This window comes from Ambystoma mexicanum, chromosome 6q, assembly GCF_040938575.1.
Source record: "Ambystoma mexicanum isolate Mex_15411 chromosome 6q, UKY_AmexF1_1, whole genome shotgun sequence".
In the NCBI taxonomy this organism is placed as follows: Eukaryota; Metazoa; Chordata; class Amphibia; order Caudata; family Ambystomatidae; genus Ambystoma; species Ambystoma mexicanum.
In genome coordinates, this window is record NC_090937.1 from 273,401,466 (window position 1) to 273,424,368 (window position 22,903).

General features: G+C 44.3%; 1 protein-coding gene across 7 annotated transcripts in view; it reads right to left on the reverse strand.

Moving 5' to 3' along the window:
• The window catches only part of FAM13A (family with sequence similarity 13 member A), a 2,868,510-nt gene that overhangs the window by 1,239,639 nt on the left and 1,605,968 nt on the right, over nucleotides 1-22,903 (reverse strand). For all 7 annotated transcript variants that reach the window (XM_069630746.1, XM_069630744.1, XM_069630745.1 and 4 more), the window contains one exon: nucleotides 16,717-16,758. In XM_069630746.1, coding sequence (XP_069486847.1) covers nucleotides 16,717-16,758 — 42 coding nt within the window. The remainder of the gene's footprint in view (nucleotides 1-16,716; nucleotides 16,759-22,903) is intronic.

The window sequence follows — 22,903 nt, forward strand, 5'->3', positions numbered from 1 at the left end:
AACAGTTTGGTGTTCAAAATTATAATTACTGCCGTTTTCACTCACACGAGTGAAACTGCCTGCCATGAACACGGGGACAGTGCTGCAGCACTACGGAGTCACTTGAAAGCTGTGATCTCACTAGGTAAGTCGCTCACTCAGGCACCCCTTAGTGTTTGCAAGTCTTCTATCATTGTGGCTCCTTGCGATTTGGCCGACAGCCTCCCCCGGTCCATCTCTGCTTGCACCACTTGGAAATGGAGCTTCCTTCGCTACGGAGAGGCTCTGGTGCAACCCAGTCCCCTAAAACCTCTAGAAAGGGCACACTACCCTTGCTAAATCTGCTTCCCGCTGCATCTGCTTCCCACTGCGTGACCTCTGCACAAGTCTTCAATGGACAAGCGTCCTTTTCTCACGCTTCCTGCTGTGAGACCTCTGCGCAAGGACAACTTGAGGAAAAGACCCTCTCAGGGCTAACCACTGCTTTTTGGCCTTATGGTGGGCCTGGCGTCTTCTCTCTGATCCAGTTTCACTTTCAACTGCATACACAGCTCGCACTGCTTTATCCTCTCCTGCTTCTCTAATGCTTGCACCTGAGGGGGTCTTAAGCCTCTCAGTCTCCCTGAGGTGTAGGCCATCTACACTAATTAGCGGACCACTCCCTACAGCAGTGTTCCTCTTCATCCCTCTTCCCAGTATTGAGAGAATTATGGGACTTGAAGTCCTTGCCAACAAAGGTAGTTTCTCTAACCTCTTTTCTTGATGATTTTATTTCCACTGTCTTCAATATTTATTGAAGGCGTATCACACACATTATTCATCAGTCTGGTTTGAAAAGAGGAATAAGGTTTTCTAGACTTTGGGTGATTATTCACAAACTTCCTTTCATTACCCCTTTTGGAGTTAGGAACGTTTCTAGCTCTATAGGTTTGGAAGGGGTTTTGTTCCTTTTTACACCACAGGACTTCTGACTGATTTCATCCACATGAAGGCCTTCAACATGTGGAACAGATAATTTATTGTGGCAACAAGCTACTCTATCTTGCTCACCATTAACTTGTTGCAAGGGCTGGTTAATCATATGCCTGAACCTACTAAGGCACACTAACCACTACTTCCCTCCACCATATATACCCAACCGACTCACGCCCCGATCGACATCAATCTGAAATGCACAATACTTACCTTTCTACGCTATCCGTTGAACATTGAGCTACAGTGCGACATACAATCAACCACATGACCAACAGGACCCTATGGGCCTATGCCTAGCTGCCGCTCTGAACATCATCATTGCTACTTTGATAACGGTATAGTACTGCTATATTGCTTTACATAACTATATTGCCTTGTTACAGTCTAAACGGCTGCCCTGCCATCTCTATACTGTAGCCACTATATACATATGATGCCTAACCATAACCTCATCTATTGCATCCATTAGGCCTTACGTCATACAGCCTGATTACTACCTTTGTTAACAGCTTTTTGTATGCCTAATATTCACCTGTATAGCCACACTGCGACTGTTATTTATTTAACTTACTGTATTCGCAAGCCTTCAGTTTTAGCAGCGCCCTTAACCCACCCTATGCCCACCTAGTCAACCACACACAATTTCTTTTAGCTTAGCTGTGTGCAACTGGACACTTGCACTCTTCTCTACCTATACCACCAACATTGGAGCGCAACACAAGTAGTAGTTTACTGCCAAGCCATCTCTCCTTACAAGCCTCTGCGTCCCAGGCTGGTAGCAGCTACACACTGTAATCAAGTACAGCTCTTGAGCTTCATCTTACTAGTACGTTGATAGTTCAACCTACTGTAGCTAAAATGTGTTTTTGTTGTTGCATATATACCTTGCGATTCATAGTCTACTCAGCCATTTGCCTTCGTTTCCTAAACTAGTAGACGCCTACCGATCATAACATGTTCACTGCTAGCTGCCTCTTAGTTACCCTCCTGCCTTCTCTAGCGCTAACCTCGCTCTTCTAGATATTTCTACAATAAACTTAAACATTACCTCATCTTCACTATCAGGGATTAAACCATCAACATTTCTGCCATCCCTTCACTCAAACTCATGCCACCTAAATATCAAATCAACTACCTTCTTACCCAAACTAAACCAAACTATCAAGGCCCCTTGTATCAATCTAGCCGCCCATGGGGAAACAACAGAAACCCTAACTTCATTACAATGGATTAACCTATATGCTAGGAAACCCACACCTAACCAGCCTTGCGCCACTTCGGACAGAAATGCTAGGCTCGGGCCTAGACTCAACAGAAACGTCGCCCTACAGCCCAAACCTAAAGACCTACCCTTCACTCCCTCAATGCCTAACCTGACGTACCTCACCTCAGTTACCTCTAAGAAAAAAAAGATAACCTAGGTAAGAATCTAACTAACCTCCCAGAGGCGACTAGTTCCCACCTAAAAGGTGCTTTAATGCCAGATCACTGGTTGCCCATGCCACTGATATAGCCGATCTAATCAACTCAAAAATGTAGACTTCCTAGCTGTAAATGAGGCCTGGCTACACAAGGCAGCAGGACCTTCCCTCCTATTGGCCATACCTGACAAATACACAATTGTAAGAGCAGATAAGAGTCAACTCAAAAGAGGGAGGTATTGCCTTCATCGGCAAGTCAAGTCTAGGGCTCAGAACAACAACATCACCCAACGCCAATTCTTGCAAACTCCTCAAAGTGAAACTCTCTACGTCTAAGTCAAGCACATTAACTATCCACTTAAACTACAAGCCGCCAGGCTCAAATGGGTCTTTCGAAGAAGACATCATGACTTTACTCTCAGATAATACCAAACCTACTTCACAAATGTTGTTGCTAGGTGACTTTACCCTGGGCTTCCACGACCCCAACGACCTATAGGCGAAGGCTCTGTCTAACGCCTTAACGGAATCAGGCTTCTCACAAAGAGTCAATCAACCCACTCACAAGAAAGGTAGAATATTAGATTGGGTAGCAGACCATAATTCTGAGACCTCTATCACATCTATTCATACCCTTATCGTGGACTGACCACTATCTTATCACCTTTACTACTCAGACCAAACAAATAGACACTCCAATTAACCAGATAGCGCCCCCCTCACCGCGAGGAGCAAACAAAATATAACTGTGGATAAGCCAATGCCTCTTCTTATACCTAGATCAATGCCTCTTCTTATACCTACATTGAATGCTTCACCAGAATTATCGGAACCAGCTGAGCTAGTCGAATTATATAATTCCACTATGACTATAGCCCTAGACACCATTGCAAATCTAAAAATGCGAAAAAGCAAACCGAAAGCCCACCTCAACACGTGCTTCACCCCACAGTTAAAAATCATGCGGGCAGAAAAAAGAAAAAGAAAACTAGAATTTCTACAGAGAAACCTCCCTTCCAAAGAAAATAAACTTAAACTTAATGAAATATCTAAATAATACTAAGCTGAAATCTTACGGACTAAAAGAGAAACATATAACGACAGGATTATCAAAGCCAGTTCCAGTACTAGGGAACTCTTAATGATCCTAAGAGTACTGGAATCCCCCATAGCTCCTGAAGATCCCTGCAAAAAAGACAAACTACGGTGTACTGACATTCAGAATGCCCTGTCAAACAAAACTGTCACCCTTCAAAACAAAATCAAAGCCAAAAGACTCACTATCACCAAACCAGATTCAAACCTGGAACCGTAAGAAATCCTCACAAAACGTCCCCCTAAATTCAGTTTCTCACAAGTTCCTAATGTGGAGGTGGAAAAAATGATTACATCACTCAAGCCTTCAAGATGCCAAGGTGATATTTGTCCTGCCCAAATAATTAAAGAAGCCACCAAAGACCTGGCTCCATTCATTATCAAACTAATAAATGCCTCATTTTGTACTTGCAGTGTCCCAACCAACCTAAAGAACGCTTGGGTCCTACCCCTACTAAAGAAAGCATAATTAGACCCAACCATCGCAACTAACTACCGACCTATTACAACGTTCCCTTTGCTCCTTAAAATATTAGATAAGGCGGCATACTTCCAGATCCAACAATATCTCGAGACTAACAATCGGGTTTCAGACCACTTCAGGGTACCGAAACAGCACTGATAGACTTGAAAACGCAAATGGACTCACTCAAGGACAAAAGGCAATGTGCTTTGCTTCTACTATTAGACCTATCGGCTGCCTTCGATCTGGTGGACCACAAAATTCTCTGCAAGCACTTGTCCTATGCGGCTAACTTCTCACAATAAGCAGCCGATTGGATTAATTCCTTCCTCAACAATAGGTCAATGAGGGTCTTCTCTCAGTCTGCAGCCACCGATCCATCCCCAATTACATGCAGAGTACCTCAGGGATCTTGCGTGTCTCCATCTATGTACAATATATTCACTAAGCCTGCAAAATGACCAACAGATCCTGGATGCGATAGCAGACTTGAGAGTATCAGGGGAGGCCAAGCTTGATACCGCAAAGGCTGAACTGAAGACCTCGCTGGAATTTAAGATTGACGCAGTAAAGGTGAACGTCAACCTGTTACGGCAAGACATGAGGGTGCTGGCGGAACGCACAAGCAGGCTGGAGACGGAGGTGAAGGCCAATACGGCCACATGCACGGCGAACGCCACGGAAGTCCACACACTGCGGCAGCAAGTGCGCAATCCTGGAGAACAGAGCGGAAGAAGCAGAAGGGCGGGCGCGCAGGAACAATGTGCAAATCGTGGGGCTCCCGGAGGGAGAAGACGGATCAGACCCGACTGACTATGTCGAGACTTTGCTGTTACAGGAGATTAAGAGTGGAGCGCTCACCCAGAGGTTTGCAGTGGAGAGAGCACACAGAGCGCAAGTTCGGAGGACACCACCAGAGGCCTCCCCACTGCTGATCATCGCCAAAATATTGAATTACAGAGACAGAGAAAAGATCTTGAAGCACTTACGGAAAGGGGGAACAATACATAGAGCATCTGTGTCCGTCATGGTGTACCCAAATTCCACCTTCTTGGTACAGAGACGGCTTTACGGAGCGATCAAAAGGAGGCTGCGCGAAGCGGGGTACAGACACATGTTGATGTATCCAGCAAAACTGAAGGTGTTTCATAAGAATAAGGCCCTATTTTTTGAGACCTCAGAGGAGGCCGCAGAGTGGTTGGACGCACAGAACTGTCCAGCAGGAGCAGATGAATAGACGGAGAGCAGGTTGGACAAGTGAACCCGTGGTTTCGGGGCTGTAATGTTGTGAGAATAATCGACTTTGGGACTTGAACAGAACACTGCAAATAACGAGGTTACTGAGAGTGGGTATGATGAGACGATAAGGGAGGTAAACTGAGCAGCATATTATTAGCTGGACACAGCAGTGCAGGAGCTGTATTAGATCAGCAGCCCCGGGAGACATACTATGACCCCCTATAGGTACTTTAGTTGGGATACTGTTAGACTGGTATCTCCCTGCAGAGCTCTGAGTAACAGTATTACCGAGAAAGGGCTAGGAGCAAGACAGCCTGAGATCCAGGGATGGAGCTGGGCGACAGTTGGGGTGAGTTGGGAAGGGAGTTGGGGTGGGAGGTGGGACAGTTAAAGTTGGGGGTTTGAAGGGGGCCAGGGGAGTTGAGGGAAGGTAGGAGGAGGGAGTTCTGGGGATTGTTAAAGGGCGAGCCTACAACTACAAATCACTGTGCAAGGAGAGGAGAGGAAACGGGTGAAGTGGGGTATGGATGAGATGGGAGACCGAAAGATAGTAACCTGGAATGTCAGGGGGCTCAATAACTACTTGAAGCAGAATAAAGTCATGAAGTACCTGAAGAGACAGAAAATCATTATGGACTTGTTACATGAAACTCACTTGACCAAAGACAAACAGGAGATGGTGAGGAGAAAATGGCAAGGGACCCCCATAGGGGCAACATATTCGGCATACGCCAGAGGGGTTATCACGTGGATAGCACCACATGTCCCCTTTAAGCTATTACAGTCCACTATAGAGCCGGACGGGAGGATGGTGCTAATAAGGGGGTTAGTAGAAAATAGGAAGCTGAGTATCATTAACACGTACGCCCTGAATCAGGACGCCACTGGCTATTTCAAAAATCTATACGGGAAGATCAGCCCATATATCGAGGGGACAGTTATATGGGGAGGGGACATTAACTGCACACTGGATCCCAAGCTCGACAGATCAGATGAGAAAATTGAGAGGCCCACCCCAGTAGCTAAGGCCTGGAGGACCCTATTAAGTGATTTCCGATTAGTGGATGTGTGGAGAATGCACCATCCACAGAACAGGGAATTCTCTCACTACTCTGCCCCACGAAACCTGTACACCGGGTTAGATAACATATTTGCTGCACCGGAGTTGACAGGAGAACTGGTGAAGTCAGAATACAAAGCGGTGGTCTTCTCAGACCACGCACCGTTGATCATAACATGGCCGTACTTGCCTCCTAGGCCGAGAATCCCAACATGGAGGCTTAGAGCCGATGCAATGAAAGACACAGTGTTTAGGGAGGACCGGAGGAAAGAAATAGGAGAATATTTTGAACACAACACCAGGAGTGTAGAATCAGCTGGTACATTATGGGAGGCCTTTAAGGTGGTGGTGAGAGGGGCGGCGATATCTAAATTTAAAGCTCTTCAAGGTGGGCTAACAGGAATTGCACGAGGCGGAAAGGAGACTGGAGACTATGATGCGGGAGGGTGGGCATTCCCTAGATGAAGCTGGGACCATATGGCAACTACAACAAGATTGCAGGGATCACTGGGAAAGATTATGTAACCTGAACTACAAAAAATACATAGAAAGGCAGCACGCAGAGGGAGATAAGCCAGGCAGATTACTGCCTGGTTGTAGATGAGTGAGACCCCCATACAAGCAATTAGAGTACAGGGGATAGATGGACAGGCACTAGATACTCCGGAAGGTGTGAACAAATGTTTTTAAGAGTATTACCAGCGATTGTACATGGACGTTACTGAGGGGGAGGAGACTGATGCAGTGGAAACACTGACGGATATGAACCTCCCCAAACTGGAGGCGGCGGAAAGGGAGACCTTAGAAGACCCAATTACGTAAGAAGAACTAGAAGAAGTGATCAAGCTACTACCCACTAATAAAACCTTGGGGGCGGATGGACTCCTCCGTGAGTTCTACAAAACATATAGGTCAGAATTGCTCCCCCCGATATTAGCAATGTTAAATGAGGCGTTGGACAGGGGTACGCTGTCGGAGTCCCTCAAGGAGGCCATCATCATCCCGCGCCTTAAACCTAATAAACCGAGCACGGACGGTGGGTTATATAGACCACTATCCATGCTCAACCAGGACAGGAAGATACTCACGGCAGTGCTGGCAAACAGGCTGAGACCGGTGATCAATAGACTAGTACACCCTGACCAGATCGGATATGTTCTGTGCAGGAGAATATCCGACAATCTTAGAAGGCTCCATCACGTTACGAACACATGGAAGGGAACTCCCAGGAGGTTGTATTAATTTCGATAGATGCCGTGAAAGCCTTCGACTCAAGTCAAATGGCCTTGGTTGATGGCAGCCTTGAAGGAGTATGGTGTTGGGCCCATATACCGGAAGTGGGTGCAGCTGTTGTACAGTAGACCATTGGCTCGAGTCAGGACGGGAGCGACCATCTCAGAACAGTGGTAACTTAGTAGGGGCACAAGACAAGGATGCCCGTGGTCCCCGATGATTTTAATCCTAGCACTTGAACCTCTGGCGATATACTTGAGGCAGCAATATGGAGAGGTGGGAATTGACATGAAAGGGGGGCGGCATTTGATATCAATGTACGCTGATGACATGCTGCTATACCTGAGATAACCTGAAGAGAACCTACAATATATTTTGGAAGTTATGGAGCGATACGCAGTGTTCTCTGGCATAACAGTGAATTCCAAAATATCGTGCAGATTTCCCCTTGGTAGATGTAAAGGGATACCTCGAGATAAACTGCCGGTATTACAGAGAATGGGAGACCGAGATTTTTAGATACTTGGGGATAGATGTACACCACAGTGTTGAGGTCAAACACAAACAAAACCCAGAGAAGGCGGTAGCGAGAATTGAAAATAGCATGAGGTTCTAGGCTAGGCTCCCTTTGAACATGATGGGGAGGGTGGCTCTATTAAAGATGGTGGTACTGCTTAGACTATTGCACTACTATGCAAACATACCATGCATGATACCCAAGCAAATCTTTGCCAAAGTACAGAATATATGTAGGGGGTTCATATGGCACAATTCCAGGAATAGAATAGCATTATGGAAATTACAGAACCCATACGAACAGGGGGGCATTAGATTGCCCAATTTTGAAATCTACTATCTGGCTAGTCAATTACATTACGTGGCAAGGCGGTTATCGGAAGATTCCACACCAGAGTCCAGATTGTTGAAGGCTGAGTGTGCTCCGTTTTTTTCTAAATGAATGGATATGGTTGCCTCTGGCGCAACGAGTAGAAGGGACAAGAATGCTGGATTTGGGCTGGAAAATGTGGCGGAGAGCCTGCCAGGTCATGGAGAACAAGTTCCCGTGTTCCCCACAGATGCCGCTTGTGGCAATGGATGTGGTAGATGAGCAATTGAGGATGACAGTCAGAAGGAATTGGGAACCGATTGGTATGGCAACCCTGGGGGATGTGCGGCAGGACGGGAAGGTGGTGGAGTTCGATACACTGGTGGAGGACACCGGTTTACACAGGGGACAACACATTACTTATACTAGGCTGGTAAGGATGATAAAAGATTTGTGGTCAGAGACAGTGCTAGCTGGACAGCCCGATAAGGCCATAGAAACATTTTATGATGCGTCGGACGGAGGCCATGAGGTCTCCCGAATATACGAACTGCTCATGTCGAGAGTGGGTAAGGAGGTGATCCAGTTGAGGCGGGATTGGGAGGAGGAAGCTGGGGAATCAATGGGTGACAGGTTGTGGATAAGGGTACAGGGATACCACAAAAAAGTATCCAGGAACGTGAGATTGCAACAGATCCAGTTATATTTTACCCACAGAGCATATATGACTCCTAAGAAGAAAGCTAAGTTTAAAAAGGCAGGCACACAAACATGTCTTAAATGTGGGGAGGTGAATGCGGGGCTGGTACATATGTTCTGGGCATGCCCTGAAATAAGGAGATTCTGCGGGGAGGTAGCCCACCTCATTGCAGAGAAAGAGAAGTCTGGACGTGGAATCTCTATGGGCGTGCATGGTACGGGGGTTCCCCAGGCCGCATAAACTAAAACACGTAAGTAACCTCTAAGATCTGGCTTATAAACTAGCTAAGCGCAGAATAGCTATGAGCTGGAAAGCAAGGAGTAGAACGAAAGTAGAAGCCTGGTGGCACGATCTTCAGAAATGGGCAGATGCGGAAACTGTGGTGTGGAGCGAAGCAGTGAACAGAGGTGGGGAAGAAGTGGAGACATTGATAGCCTGGAGGCAATTAGTAGGTACATTGTCTGGGTCCGACCAGGCATGCCTGGAGGGCAGTGGTTCTTCAGGGAGAGCGGAGGGAGGAGCACTCTCAGAAATGGTGGTGGAAGGCGGTGACGAGGGGTAGGCTCAGGGTAGGGTGGGAGGGCAGTGGGTGGGGCGGAGGAAACCACAGAATTGGAATGTAAAAATTGCTATTGCACTATATGGTTTTCACGTTGGAATTAATAAAAATGGTATAAAAATAAAACCCCATTTGACAAGTTGGACCATCTGGGTATCATCTACACCAACTATGCAGATGATACCCAGATACTCCTGCCCCTCTCTGGAGACTATGGCTTAGATCTAGCACTCCTGAACAAAATAATTCAGGCCTGCATGGCAGCCCATGGCCTTTGCCTGAATGACGATAAGGCAGAACTCCTGTGGGATATATTTATCCACTCAGCAGTACTTCCCCCACATCACCAAGCTGCGCATCTGGGGTCACCAGCAAAATGGCTGCACTGGCTCCTGTGAGCAACATGGCCTCAAAACTGAGTTTTGCAGCGACAAAAAGATGGCTGCACCATCTTGCCAAGCACATATTGGGAAGGATGGAACAAGAGGGCACACTCAGGGAGCTTGCCAGTGTGTGCTTACATATACAAAATAAAACTGTGAAAAAGCAGCGCTGCTTTGCTGCCAGCCCAAAGTCCCCATTGAAAAGGGGGTATTTTACCTTCAAATAATGATGCTCTGATGCTATTTTTATCTGATCTTCCTTAACTACTGTTATTAATAAAGCCCTGACATGCCCATTGTGCTTCAGAAAAACCAAGTATGACCCCTGAATGACAGGCTCTGTCAAACCAAATCTAAGAAAAATCAACAAAGAAACTTAATTTTCCGCTGCATGGGAAAAGCTTCCCTTTTTGTGTTACAAAGTGTCAATTATCAGTAATTCAAAGAAACTCCAGTTCTGGGCTATGTCATTTTCAGTGCATAGGTGGTTCAAATAAACTACTGCCGACAAGAAAATAACGATGGACTGCAAAACAGTGAGGAAACAAGATGTAAAGTCAAAAACGGAATTTGAAAAAAAAAAAAGTGCTAGCAGCTTGCACCACATGTGTAAAAATTGACTTTGCAAACTAAAGAAGAAAAATGCTTGTTTGAGAGTACTATGTTGAACAAAAACTACTTGCCCAGCAATGTGAAAGGGGATTGTACTGTGAAAATACAATGTATGAAGTGGTTCTATTCAGCAGGTTTTCCTCCAATTCAGAATAAAAATAAATACAATTAAATCAAACTTCAGTGAATGCAGGGGGGGGATGTCGGCCCTCTCAGTAGATACTAACACCCCAGTGATAATTACTAGGTTGGACAGAATCTGGTCTGGGCTGAGCCCTCTACAATGGAATTTCCAGGACACAGAAGTGTGAAGTGGAGAAGGGGCAATAGACCTTCAATCAAGCTAGGAAAAACCCACCTTACTCTGGAGGAAATGACAGTTGGTGGTAGCTGAAGAGGAAAGAAAATGGTCCAGTGCAGGGCAAAGGACCGCCTATCTGTTTCCAGAGACATTTTATAAATAAACTTTGAAGACTTATCTCTGTAGCAGGACTTTGCAAAAAATGAACATTTTGCGGTTTAAATGTGATTTTTGTGGCATTCAAATAAGAGGTCTTGGCTGTCAATAGCGTATATGGGACACGAACGCCAGAAGAATGTGAATTATGGGGAAAGGACATAATATGGAACGTTAAAAATTAACAGAAATAGGCCCTATGATAGTATGTACGCACGTGTATAGTTACAGAATGTTAGGCCTAACGTTTCACACCGAAAATGACCAAAGATAATTAAACATACAAAACATTGTCTCACAGATTGCACAGTTGGACTGCAAGCGTCTGCATAAAATATGTAACCTGTTTATGTAATTTGCTAAGAGACCTCAACTGTATAAATGTACCATTTGTGGCAAAATCGGATTTTAGCAAAAGTAACTGAGGGAGGTTTTTGAACATTGTAAAACTCACATCATAAATCGGCCATCCTGCCCTTTAGATCCTACCAGCTGAAAGCGAGGTGGGGACTAGCACCCCTGACCAATCCAGTGGGTTAGAGGTGTGTTTAGCTAAGCCTGCCCAGCCATATACTTCTATGATGTCACTATGCATTATAAATAAGAGTCCATGACAGGACAGACTCTTCCTGAAGTTCCTGCGCTGCGTTCCTGATCTGCTCCATTCATCTTGCTGATTCCAACTACAAGGCCAAAGCATTGCTGACCCTACTCCAGAGCCCACTGCAAAACCCAAGCATAGCTGATTCCTACTCCAGCAAGGCCATTGATCCAGAAAAAAAACATTAATATCCCATTAACAAAAAGGGGAAAGTGGTGGTACCTTTTGCATCCTAAAATCAGACCGGCTTGCTGCCCACTAACTGCTTGCCGACTGACTGCATCCAGCGGTACCTGTGCCCTTCAGTGACTCGAATTGCCCAGCTGTTCGCTACCAGGTGACCAGACCTTGCCCAGCTGACTTTTGCCAGGCGCGCCGCCGTGTGGTGACCAGACCCTGTTGACTGTCTAAAAATCCTGAAACTAAAAAAGTGGACTGAGTATAATCCCCACCCCATAGAAACACATAGCCTAACTTGTCTTGCCTTTGTCCCCTTTCCACTCTCTAAGTCGTCATATTTATACCCTGGTAACTTGTTGAAACTGTTATAATTTACACCAGACAAAATTGAAAACGGATGGCGCTAGCACTTAGAATTATCCTCGTATCCGGTCCTTAATGTTTAAGCCCTTAGGTATAGTTGGAGTAATCAAACTAATTTCCATATATTTTATTGTTGGGGTTGAGCACTGGGGGGGACAAGGTTGACCTTGCAAATCAACCTTGGAGCTTACTGTGATCCTCTTTAACAATATAGTCTAGATAATTTCGTTTTAAGTAACCTCTGCCTTTCTTTTAAAACCGAAGTTTTCATTTTAACTGCTCTATTTCCCTAAAACTGAACGCGATTCCACCCCGAAAATCTCCTCCAAATCTTAAGCTACTACCACCCTTTCACTTCAGTAATATCCCTGTGATACATATCTAACCCCTAGTCCAAAAACCGCACTCCAAATCAGAGTATTTCCTCCGTTTTTATTAAAAACCGTTTGGGTAATTTAGAGCGGGAATTGAGAAAATTGCAACTTTCCAACGTGACATTCGGCTGCAGCATGCAATAAACTTTCCAGTCATTTTCCAATTGTTTGCCTTTTGCTGATCCATTGCCTTGTGATTGCCAGTGATATAACATACATGCTATTGTGATAAAACATATGTATATCATAATTTAACCACACAATTATTTGTAATTTTAGGCCTTTGCTAAGGGTTTGAAGTCTGTTTTGCCTCTTATTCTGTGAGTAAAGGTTGGATTTTGATTCTGTTTTCTGCCTCTTATCCCTGACTACATACTGCTTTTTTCTATCCACTCAGAATTCGATTATTTGTTGGTTGAGAGAACATTGCAGGGGGAAACCTCAACTTGGGTGGTATCTATCCTAATCCCAAGAGTGCTCCTATTCATGTGTGCTTTGTATATGTTCTTCGAGAAGGTTAACCAAGTGCATTGCTTCCATTTTCATTGTAAATATCACCCCATTGGTGATTGCTGCCCCATATTAAAATTGTATGATTTCGTTTGAATTTTAAAAATAAATAAATATTGTATTTTCACCAACCGGCCTGGTTCATGGTCCATTGTGACCCGGGGTATTTGAAAAAGGGGGTGTGATACGAGTTGTGTACCATTTCAAATTGAATTCGCATAAAATAAAGAGAAAGGCATACCAATTGAGCGCTACATCCTAGGCTGAGACCAAGGTGTGTGTCGCCTGATTGAAATCCTTAACACTCCTAATCCTAGGGGCTCCAGTATATCTTAACAAACCCAATGCTATATACTCTACATTTATGATTGATGGTATTACCATCATATTAAGTTTATTCGGAAGCAAATTATCCATAAACCATACACAAAATAGAACTGCATAGTAATATAAAATCCAATTCAATTTTTTTTTAAAAAGTCCACGGTATAAACTTACAAACATTACATATATATAAAAAAGATTAAAATGTGCATGTGTGTAAATCAAGATAAAATCCACAGGAAGCGTCCAAACGATTCAATAAAATGTTCAGGGTTCGATCATATTTTGGACAGTGAATTTAGTTCTCCGATATCAGGCCCTTCTCAAGTAGTCCACCATGCCCCAGGCCACAGGCATCGTAGCGGCTGAAAGCAGATAACATAAAGCAGGCCTAGTCTGAGACAAGCCAGCGGACCTAAGTAGTGGCAGAAGTGTTTTTTGTCTTAGGTCTGTGTAATGTGGGCAAAACAACACAAAGTGTAGAATGTCCTCCACTGGCCACTGACAGCAGGTGCAAGCTGTAGGTTGCACATTATTACCATCAAAGTGACTAAACAGACTAAAACGCTTGACTTTTACTTGGACGCTAACCTGAACATGAGAAAGCAAGTCAATGCCACGACGTCCGCAACAGCGTACACATGCAAGCTGATTCATGCCTGCAAACCCTACCTCTCCAATAAAAGCTGCATAACTCTAGCTAGAGCCTTAATATTGTTGAAACTCGACTATTTCAACGCCCACTATGCAGGAGCTAGCAAACAGATCACTAACAAACTTCAAAATCTGCAAAACAATGCTCTAAGAGCCGCACTAAGTATTCCAAAGAGAGAACACATCTAGGAGGCTAGGAGAGAATCAAAATGGCTATCCATTAAGGATAGGAATCAATTCAAATTAGTTTCTATCACCTTTAAATGCCTAAACAATGCTGCCCCGCACTACCTACAAGAAAAGATTACCAGAAAAGTATCATCATGCCCCACTAGGGCAGCCCAGTCCTGCTGCATCACAGTTCCCACATTTAACTTGTAAAGTGCTGGTGTGAACAGTTTCCCTGTCCAAGCCGCCCAATTCTGGAACGCCCTTCTGCAGTATCTCCGAACAGACCAAACCTTCCTTAGCTTCAGGAAAAATACAAAAACATGGCTTGCCTCAAACGATATTTAAATGTAACTATGTCGTTTTTGTAAGCTCATTCTGTACCATATTGTACTGTACATTACATGTAATCTACCTGTACTGTAAATAGTGTAATATTACCTGTAATTTACCTTGTACTGTATAATAATATTGCATAATTTTGTCGCGGCCAGATACCTTCGGGTGAGGAGCGCTTTATAAATAAAATAAACAAATAAACAAACAATGCAAGTCAGAACTGGGACTTAAGGAGAATAATAGGGTGCCCTACTTCCAACAACGACATTGGCTAATGAATCCACACATGCGTGTGGCAGCAACTCACCCCCCTTACTCCATCGGAAAAATTCCTTGCCACTGAACCCAGGGATAGACACCTCATCTCTAGCCTATACAAACTAGGATTAGAAGCAGAGCAGAACACAGACCTAAACTACAAAACCAAATGGGCAGACACACTTGGGGAACAATCCCGGAAACGCAATGGGAACAACTGTGGAGAGACATTTCCAAACGTACCCGAGCCATTCTAATACACAAGTTTTGGTACAAGATAATGACCCAATGGCACTTCACCCCGGCACGCATGCAACAAATGTACCCCACAAAAACCCAGCAATGCTGGCGAGAATGTGGCGGAATGGGGGACTGGCTCCACATCTGGTGGGGATGCCCAAAATTGGGGGACCTCTGGAAAGTGATTAATCACAACATGTGCGAGATATTTGGGTAACAGGCTCAGAACTCCAAAAGAAAATGTACACTGTATGGGCGGGCAGAACCCCTGCTCCTGGATGAAACACAAACGAAAGGGGTACGTAATACTATCAATAGCAGCCCTGTTGGTAATAACGCAGAAGTGGAAAGACAAGGACCATCAAAAGAACAGAACTGGCTACCAAGGTCTGGAACTTTGTGTCCCTAGAATCGATTACGTACTCCTTGCAGGGGAACCACGACAAATTTACCACAGAATGGGAGGTGGTCTTGGACTTCCTGTATGATGACTTTACAGAACCATATTGCCCCTGCAAACTGCGAATTCTGGGGATAAAGTGATCAGACAAGAACGGAGCATGTACTCAGGGGTTGGGGGGTTGTGGTGGCACTGGGAGTTTCACAATGATATATCTGTTTGTTAAGGATAGTCTTAACAAATCCTAATAAAAAGAAAAAAAATAGTGTGTCCATTAAACAAACAGATCTTTAGTGACTGGCTGTACCTAGAGGACAAATGAAGGCAGTTATGGTTAAGTTTTCTAGGTTTCACAGTAGTCACAGATCAGGGCATGAACTTAATGATTCAGGAAAAAAATAGATTGTTCCAGTTACATTTCTGATGCAAACAACAGTTCTCGCTCCAATTGGTCCAGGTCCAATTGGGTCTCTAGGTGCAGTAGACTCAAGGCCCAGGTCTGTGAAAACCCTGCAAGGCCATTAAAGAATCTCAACCGCAGAGCAAGTCCCAGTGTCAACGACTTTATGAATAACCTTCCAGTCGTCAACATTTAGTTTTATATGACACACTGAATGGGAGGGCCACCGTGGTTCCCGAACGCTGTTGTTCTCAATTGCCAAGGAACATTTAAAAATCAGGGAGAAATTAAGTCTAAAGTAGTGTGACATTTAATGTGTTAAGTGAATGTGTACAGATGAAGAGTTGGGAAAATTAGTCAGGGGTGCTACCGCCTCCCCCGAGAGCTATATGTGTTTATTGATTAAGCTGGGTTAAGCCAGGACTCCGGCCCAGCATGGAATCAAAGACTGACGTTTTGTTACGGATCACATGTATATGTACTCCTAGCAAAATAAAGCAGCTGCAGCCTTCTTTTACTTTAATTCGTGGTGTGGTAGCTTAGGACATCCACAATCACTGGGTTGAAAGGGCGGCGTGAACGGATCGCAACCATGGGGATACTTGATCTGAAATCTCAATTTGACTTGAAGGGACAAGTGTAGGGTATATCACGGTTATGCCACAACTGACAGACATCCCTGCACTCAAGAATTGCCATCAACAAAGTAGGTGCTGTAAAGGGAGCGACAGGGGCGCAAAAGGCAGGCTGACAGTTACAAGAGATATTAACACAACTTCAAAGGCAGCACGGAAATTAAACATGCACCGCCAATACTCCATTCATCCTCCAGCACGCATCAACTCTGCTACACCTGAAATGCATGTTCCACAGTCAAGGTGCAAAATGATACAATGCACTTACCTCATGTAGAAGGGTGACATAGGCCGTTCGTCGTCTTTGGAGCTGAAACAAACACAAAGAGCAAGGTCATAGGTTTCTCCATAAACTGCTATTAGAAGCCATTTTCCCGTGCAGCACCTTTTTCAATTGTAAAAATACTTTGCTGACGCGGTAAGCCAGACAAGCACTGCCAAAGTAAACAGCACATTTCTCAACTGGACTTCATTTGGAAATTATTTTCTGGCGCTTGTGTTTAGTCAAGAATTGCCACTTGCCTGCAACCTTACAGATTAGTCCTTCACTACAATGCATTTCAATAGAAAGTGAAAGGTGGGTTTACATTTTTTTTTCAGTTTATAGAATGTATTATTTTAGAAGTATACATAAGACGACAGAGCAACAATCTCAGTAACGACGTAGACATGAACCATTTCAATGACATAGTAGAACAGCAATCATTATTAATTAACAAAGAATGTAAGTCAATTGGGATTGGTATCCGATGAGAGAGAAAAGTAAGGGAAAACAAAAGAAATATACATCTATTTCATTGAGTGAAGCAATAAAGATACTGCGTATTAACACTGAATTACTTATATACTGTTACAAATAGAATATATAACTATATTAGGAATTCACATATTTAAACAGTTAAAATGTTTTCATTTCTTTTGTTGAAGGAGAAGCAGAGGTGAATTGGCGCTACATTACTCGATTCTATGAATATCCCATGTATTATTCAACCATCTTTGATAGAAATGTTTTTAAAATTCTTCCAATTTGATGTGATTAAGCAAATAGCAATAAGTATGAATAGGTCAAGATTAATCAGGGATGAGTCAATTTTCCCATCATCGATTGCCAAGCTTCCCAATAAAAGAATTTGTTAAACTCAACGGGATGGAATCTCTGAAAAATGCATCTAAGAAAGTTCCAAACTTGGTTCCAAAAGTTGTTTACAAGTATACATTCAAAAAACATATGGCTAAAGGATCCAGTAGCCGATTTACAAGACCAACAGAGATCATCCTTAGATATCTTACACAAAGATTTCTGTGGGCCTAATAAAAGCTCTATGAATGAAGAAAAATAATGTTTGGGTTAGGTTTGCAGAGACAGATTCATACTTCATTTTAGTCCAAATTTTAGACCACAAATCGTCATCAAATTGCATACCACAATCTTCTTCCCGTTGTAGTTGAGAAGCCCACTTATTGTCAGGAGTTCTTCCTCCTCTAAATATTTTATAGAGGCAGGAGGCTTTAACTGTTTGAGGAGTTTCCATGAGGTGGAGTCTGTTGGGATCAGCAGCCAATACATTTGCTTCATTTCTACTACTAGCATCAAGACGGGCATTAATTATACTGCATACTGATTGTGTTGTACAGCCATGTAGGAGGAAAGTTGGGGAATCCCACCCCTCCCTCGTTACATGAGTGTTTAAGCTTATTACAGGCAACTCTTTTCCTTTTGTTAGGACCCTAAAGGAAATTAATGAGTGTCCTGTTAATAGCTTTAAAAAAAGAGGTTGGAAGCGGGATATGGAGCATTTGCAAGTAGTATAAAATGACTGGCGAGAGCATCATCTTGATGACATTTAATCGGCCCCACAACATTAAGTATAAAGGGGACCAGGTTGTGACCAATTCATTCAATTTTGATTGAAACTTTTTAAAATGTATCTTGACTGTTTGGTTGAAAGAGGGGGCAATTGAAATACCCAAATAGTAAATGAAATTGGATTCCAACTAAAGCCAAATTGGGTGAAATCTTCTTTCAAACAGTATATATTGAGTGGGAGCATTTCAGACTTGCCTTTGTTCAATTTATATCCTGAGAACTAAGAGAATCTATCAATTGTGACCAGCAAATGGAGAAGAGATGTTTTGGGGTTTTCAAGGAAAATGTATTTATCATCAGCATAAACTACCAGCTTAATGTTGGAATCACCACAATTAATCCCGGTAATATTTTTATTCCTGCAAATTAATTCTAAAAGGGGTTCAAGTGCAAGGGCAAAAAGCATAGGTGAGAGGGGTCAGCCTGGTCTTCTACCTCTAGAAAGGGAGAAATAGGGGGAGAATTGGACATTTATAATCTAAGCCCAAAACATCTACCTTTATAACACTTTGACCAATTGAATATAGTTTTCTCCAAAACCATGCCATATCAAAGACCGAAAAAGGAAAACCCATTCAACTCGGTCAAATGCTTTTTCGCCATCAAGTGCAATTGCCATATAATTATTTGTTGGATGAGGTTTTTTTTATTAATATAGTGGATGAGATATACAAGAAGTCTAGTGTTGGCGGAAATGTATCTTCCTTTAACAAAACCAACCTGATCTGATTTAACTAATTTGGACAGAAAGGTTTCTATTCTATTAGATAAAATCAGAGTTTATGAATGAAATAGGCCTATAGTTTTGGGGTTGCTGATCGTCTGTTCTGTTCGTGAAAAAGGACCAGGAGAGCGTCAGCAAAGGTACCTGATGATTTACCCATCATAGAAAATAATCTATATAATGATTCAAGTTTTGGAGACAAGAGTAGAGGAAAAATGTGAGACAAAATCCTGGAATACCGATCAGGTCCAGGAGCTTTACCTTTTTTAAGGTTATTAATGACCATGGTGATTTCACTCATGTGAATAGGTTATGGTATGTTATGTTATTGAGCTTATACCGTGCCAAAGCCCGTGGGCATCCAGGTAAATCAAGAGGTCTAAAATAAATGTGACTCAAGTTATTTTTTAAGCGATTAAAGAAATCAAAGTCAATATTAGAATCTATTTGATCAGAGGTATACAGTTTTTTATAGAATTTGGTGAAGGCATTTCGAATATCCGAATCGGAGGAAACCTCTTTGTCCTGCTCATTTCTAATTGTAGCGATCCTGGTTATTTCCTTTTTAATTTTAAGGTAAGAGGCTAAAGCTTTCCCTGATTTATTGGATGATTGATATATTTTAGATTTGGACGACAGGACACCTGAGGCTAGTTAAGTAAATGTTTTATTAATGGAGAAATGAAGTCGAAGGACTTGTATATGGAGAGTGTTACTAGGCATAGAGAAAAACGTTTTGGGCATGAACGATATCTAATTCTTTTCTTGCTTCTCTTTTCTTTTTGGCAGGGAAACAAATTATATTTATTTATTAACATTTATAAAGCGTGCATCTGCCCGGGGGCATCGTGGCGCTGTTACAGACATCGTTATCACATGAGATACAGAGGAGAAGTCACTGTACATACTTAGTTGCAAAAACAGAGAGAGGATAGTAGGGGGTGGGTGGGGTCAAGAGAAGGTGCGTTAGTTAAAGAGTGTAGTTCTTAGCTTTTTCTGGAAGGCTGGAGGGACGTCTCGGCTCTGAGTGAGTTGGGTAGGGTGTTGCACAGTTTGGGTGATAGGTGTGGGAAGCCGATCCCACCTGCTATGGCTCTTTTGATGGGAGGGATGCGCAGTTTATTGGTGTGGCAGGTTCTTTTTGGGCGAGATGGTGTGTCTCTGGATATTGTTTCAAGTATGTAGGGAGGGGCAGAGAGGCTTAAACATTTGTGTGTTAGGGTGAGAGTCTTGAAAGTGATTCTCTCCCTTACGGGAAGCCAGTGGACATCTCGCCTTGCCTGCGTGATGTGGTCTCTTTTGGGTATCGCTAGGGATGCTCTGAGAGCATTATTTTGGACTATTTGGCGTCTATTCAGGTTTTTAGGGAGGTTCCAACCAGGAGAGCGTTGCAATAATCTAATTTGGCTCCAATGGTAGCTCTCGCAATTGATAGGCAGTTCTGGTCGGAGAGGAAGGGTTTGACTGTGTTAATGAGCTTAGTGGTGTGTGTAGATGCAGAGGGAATGGCACTGACCTGACGAGCCATGGACAATGTAGAGTTTAGCAAGACCCCTAGTGCCTTGACTGCTGGGGATACTGGGATTATGGAGCTGTCGACAGTGAAGTTGCAGTATTGGTGGCAAGTGTTTCTTTAGTGCCCATGATGATAATCTCGGTTTTATCGCCGTTGAGACACAGCCAGTTTGCTGCCATCCAGGCTTGGATGGTAGTGTAGATTTAGAGGAGGGCTGCGGCGTCCTAGTCATAAATGTCTGAGAGGTGTAGGAGGACCTGTGTTTCATCGGCATAGTTGGTATAGGCTATGCCGAGAGAGTCTAGTCTGTCAAAGAGCGGTTTTGTGAACAGGTTGTAGAAGGTGGGGGCAGTGCAAGAACCTAGGGGAACTCTGCACTGGATGGTGGAAGGAGCTGCATTTGCATGATCTGAAAAGACCTTCATGGCTCTGCCTTCAAGGAAAGATGTGATCCACAAGGAGGCTGTACTAGTGAAGTGAGCAGCATGAGAGGTGGGAGGTGAGGGTTTTGTGATCCACAAGGTGCAAAGCGGCCAAGAGATCCAGGAGTAGGAGGAGTGCCAGTTTGCCTTTGTCCATGATTGTGGTTATTTGATTTTTTAGGTCCAAAAGGGGGCGGTTTCTGTGCCGTGGCCTTTACGGAACCCTGATTGCCTTTTACCGAGGATGATGTTGGCTTCTAGGAAATGTTGGATCTGGTTATGGGCTGCTTTATCGAGGATTTTGAGGAGGAAAGGGACAGTGGTAATGGGGTGGTAGTTGTTCAGGGAGGAGGGATCTAGGGACTATTTTTCACCACGGCAGCCTTCCAAGCCCTCCAACATGGCAGATGCTGTAACATATCTGCGGTCTAGCTCCTGGGACTTCCACAATAGCTTGATAAGCACCCCGCCCCTGCAGTATGGCGAGTCTCAATGCTCCGTAGTTTCCGAGTTCTTCAGACGCTGCTATTCCCTGTGTTCCTGTTCGCTTACCTTCAGAACCACAGTCCTGCGGTTCCATCCTGGTCTCTACCCTTCCTGGAGTGTTCGGCCTCCGCCGATTCATTGCAGTCCTGCCGCGGTTGCCTTCGGCCCGCTGCTACTCCTTCCCGGGCCTCCGGATCCTTTAAACCTGCCACAGTTGCCTTCGGACCGCTCTCACTCCTTCCTGGGCTTCCGGATCCTTCAAACTTACCGCGGTTGCCTCCAGACCGCTTGGATCCTTCCCGGGAATCCAGGCTTCGCCCTGGATTGTTGAACTGCACTCACTCCGAGCCACCCTGGGAATCAGTGCTTCCCGAGTTATTGCTTCACCCGGGGCTGAGCCCCCAACTGACTACTCGACAGAGTGGCATCAGAGGAAACCTGTCCTTACCTCCATGAGTTCAGCACCTCTAAGAAACGCGGGAAGCCTGAACCCACAAAGAAGAGACTTTCCAAGCCTCCACAGGTGAGCACAAGTACAGGTACTGACAATTTCTGTAGATTCACGGATGCGCTATGATTTATGTTCCTTGTAGTAATGATATGTAAGTACACTTTTTAATACTAATGGATGTGTTATGATTTATGTTCACTGTAATAACGATATGTTAAAGCAGCAGAAGAAAGAAGGAATAAGGAACAAGTTACTTACCTGTAACTCCTGTTCTTCAGGAGGGACTTGGAATGGGGCCCCTTGCGTGAGATTAGAGCGCAGGTCCACCACTGTCTTTACTCATTGAAACTCCTCGTTCAGGGCGAACTTGTCTGTCCAGGATCCCGAGACTTGCAGCAACCTTGCATCCAGAAACTCCTGGAGAGGCCTCATCTGTAGTCTGTAAAGGAGGACCAGGGTGATGAAGGAGGACATCATACCCAATGGCGGCTTGACAGCTTGCACAATAGCCAACCTCGCCGACGACAGGCGCTGCACCTTCTCCAGGATGGCTATCACCCTCTCTTCCGAGGGAGACGGCAGACAAGTTATTGTATTGAGTCGCGCTCCCAGAAACAGAGCATTCTGCGATGGCTCCAAGCAGGACTTTGGATAATTTATGGAGAATCCCAGATCAGTCAGCAGACGCACGGTCCTCGCTGTGTGCTGGCTCGCCAGAGCATGGCACCAGGATCGGACGAGCCAATCGTCCAGGTAAGGGTAGACATGGATGCCCTCCAGATGAAGATGTGTCGCCACCGGAGCCAAGCACTTTGTAAAGAACCTCTTGGGGCCGAAATCAGGCCAAAGGGGAATGTTTGAACTGAGCTTCCCCTGGACCATGTACCGCAGGAGTTGCAGTGCTTCCGGGGGATGGGGACGTGGAAGTAGGCGTCCTACAGATTCAGAGACACAAGGAAGTCGCCTTCCTCCAGTTGGCTGAGCACATG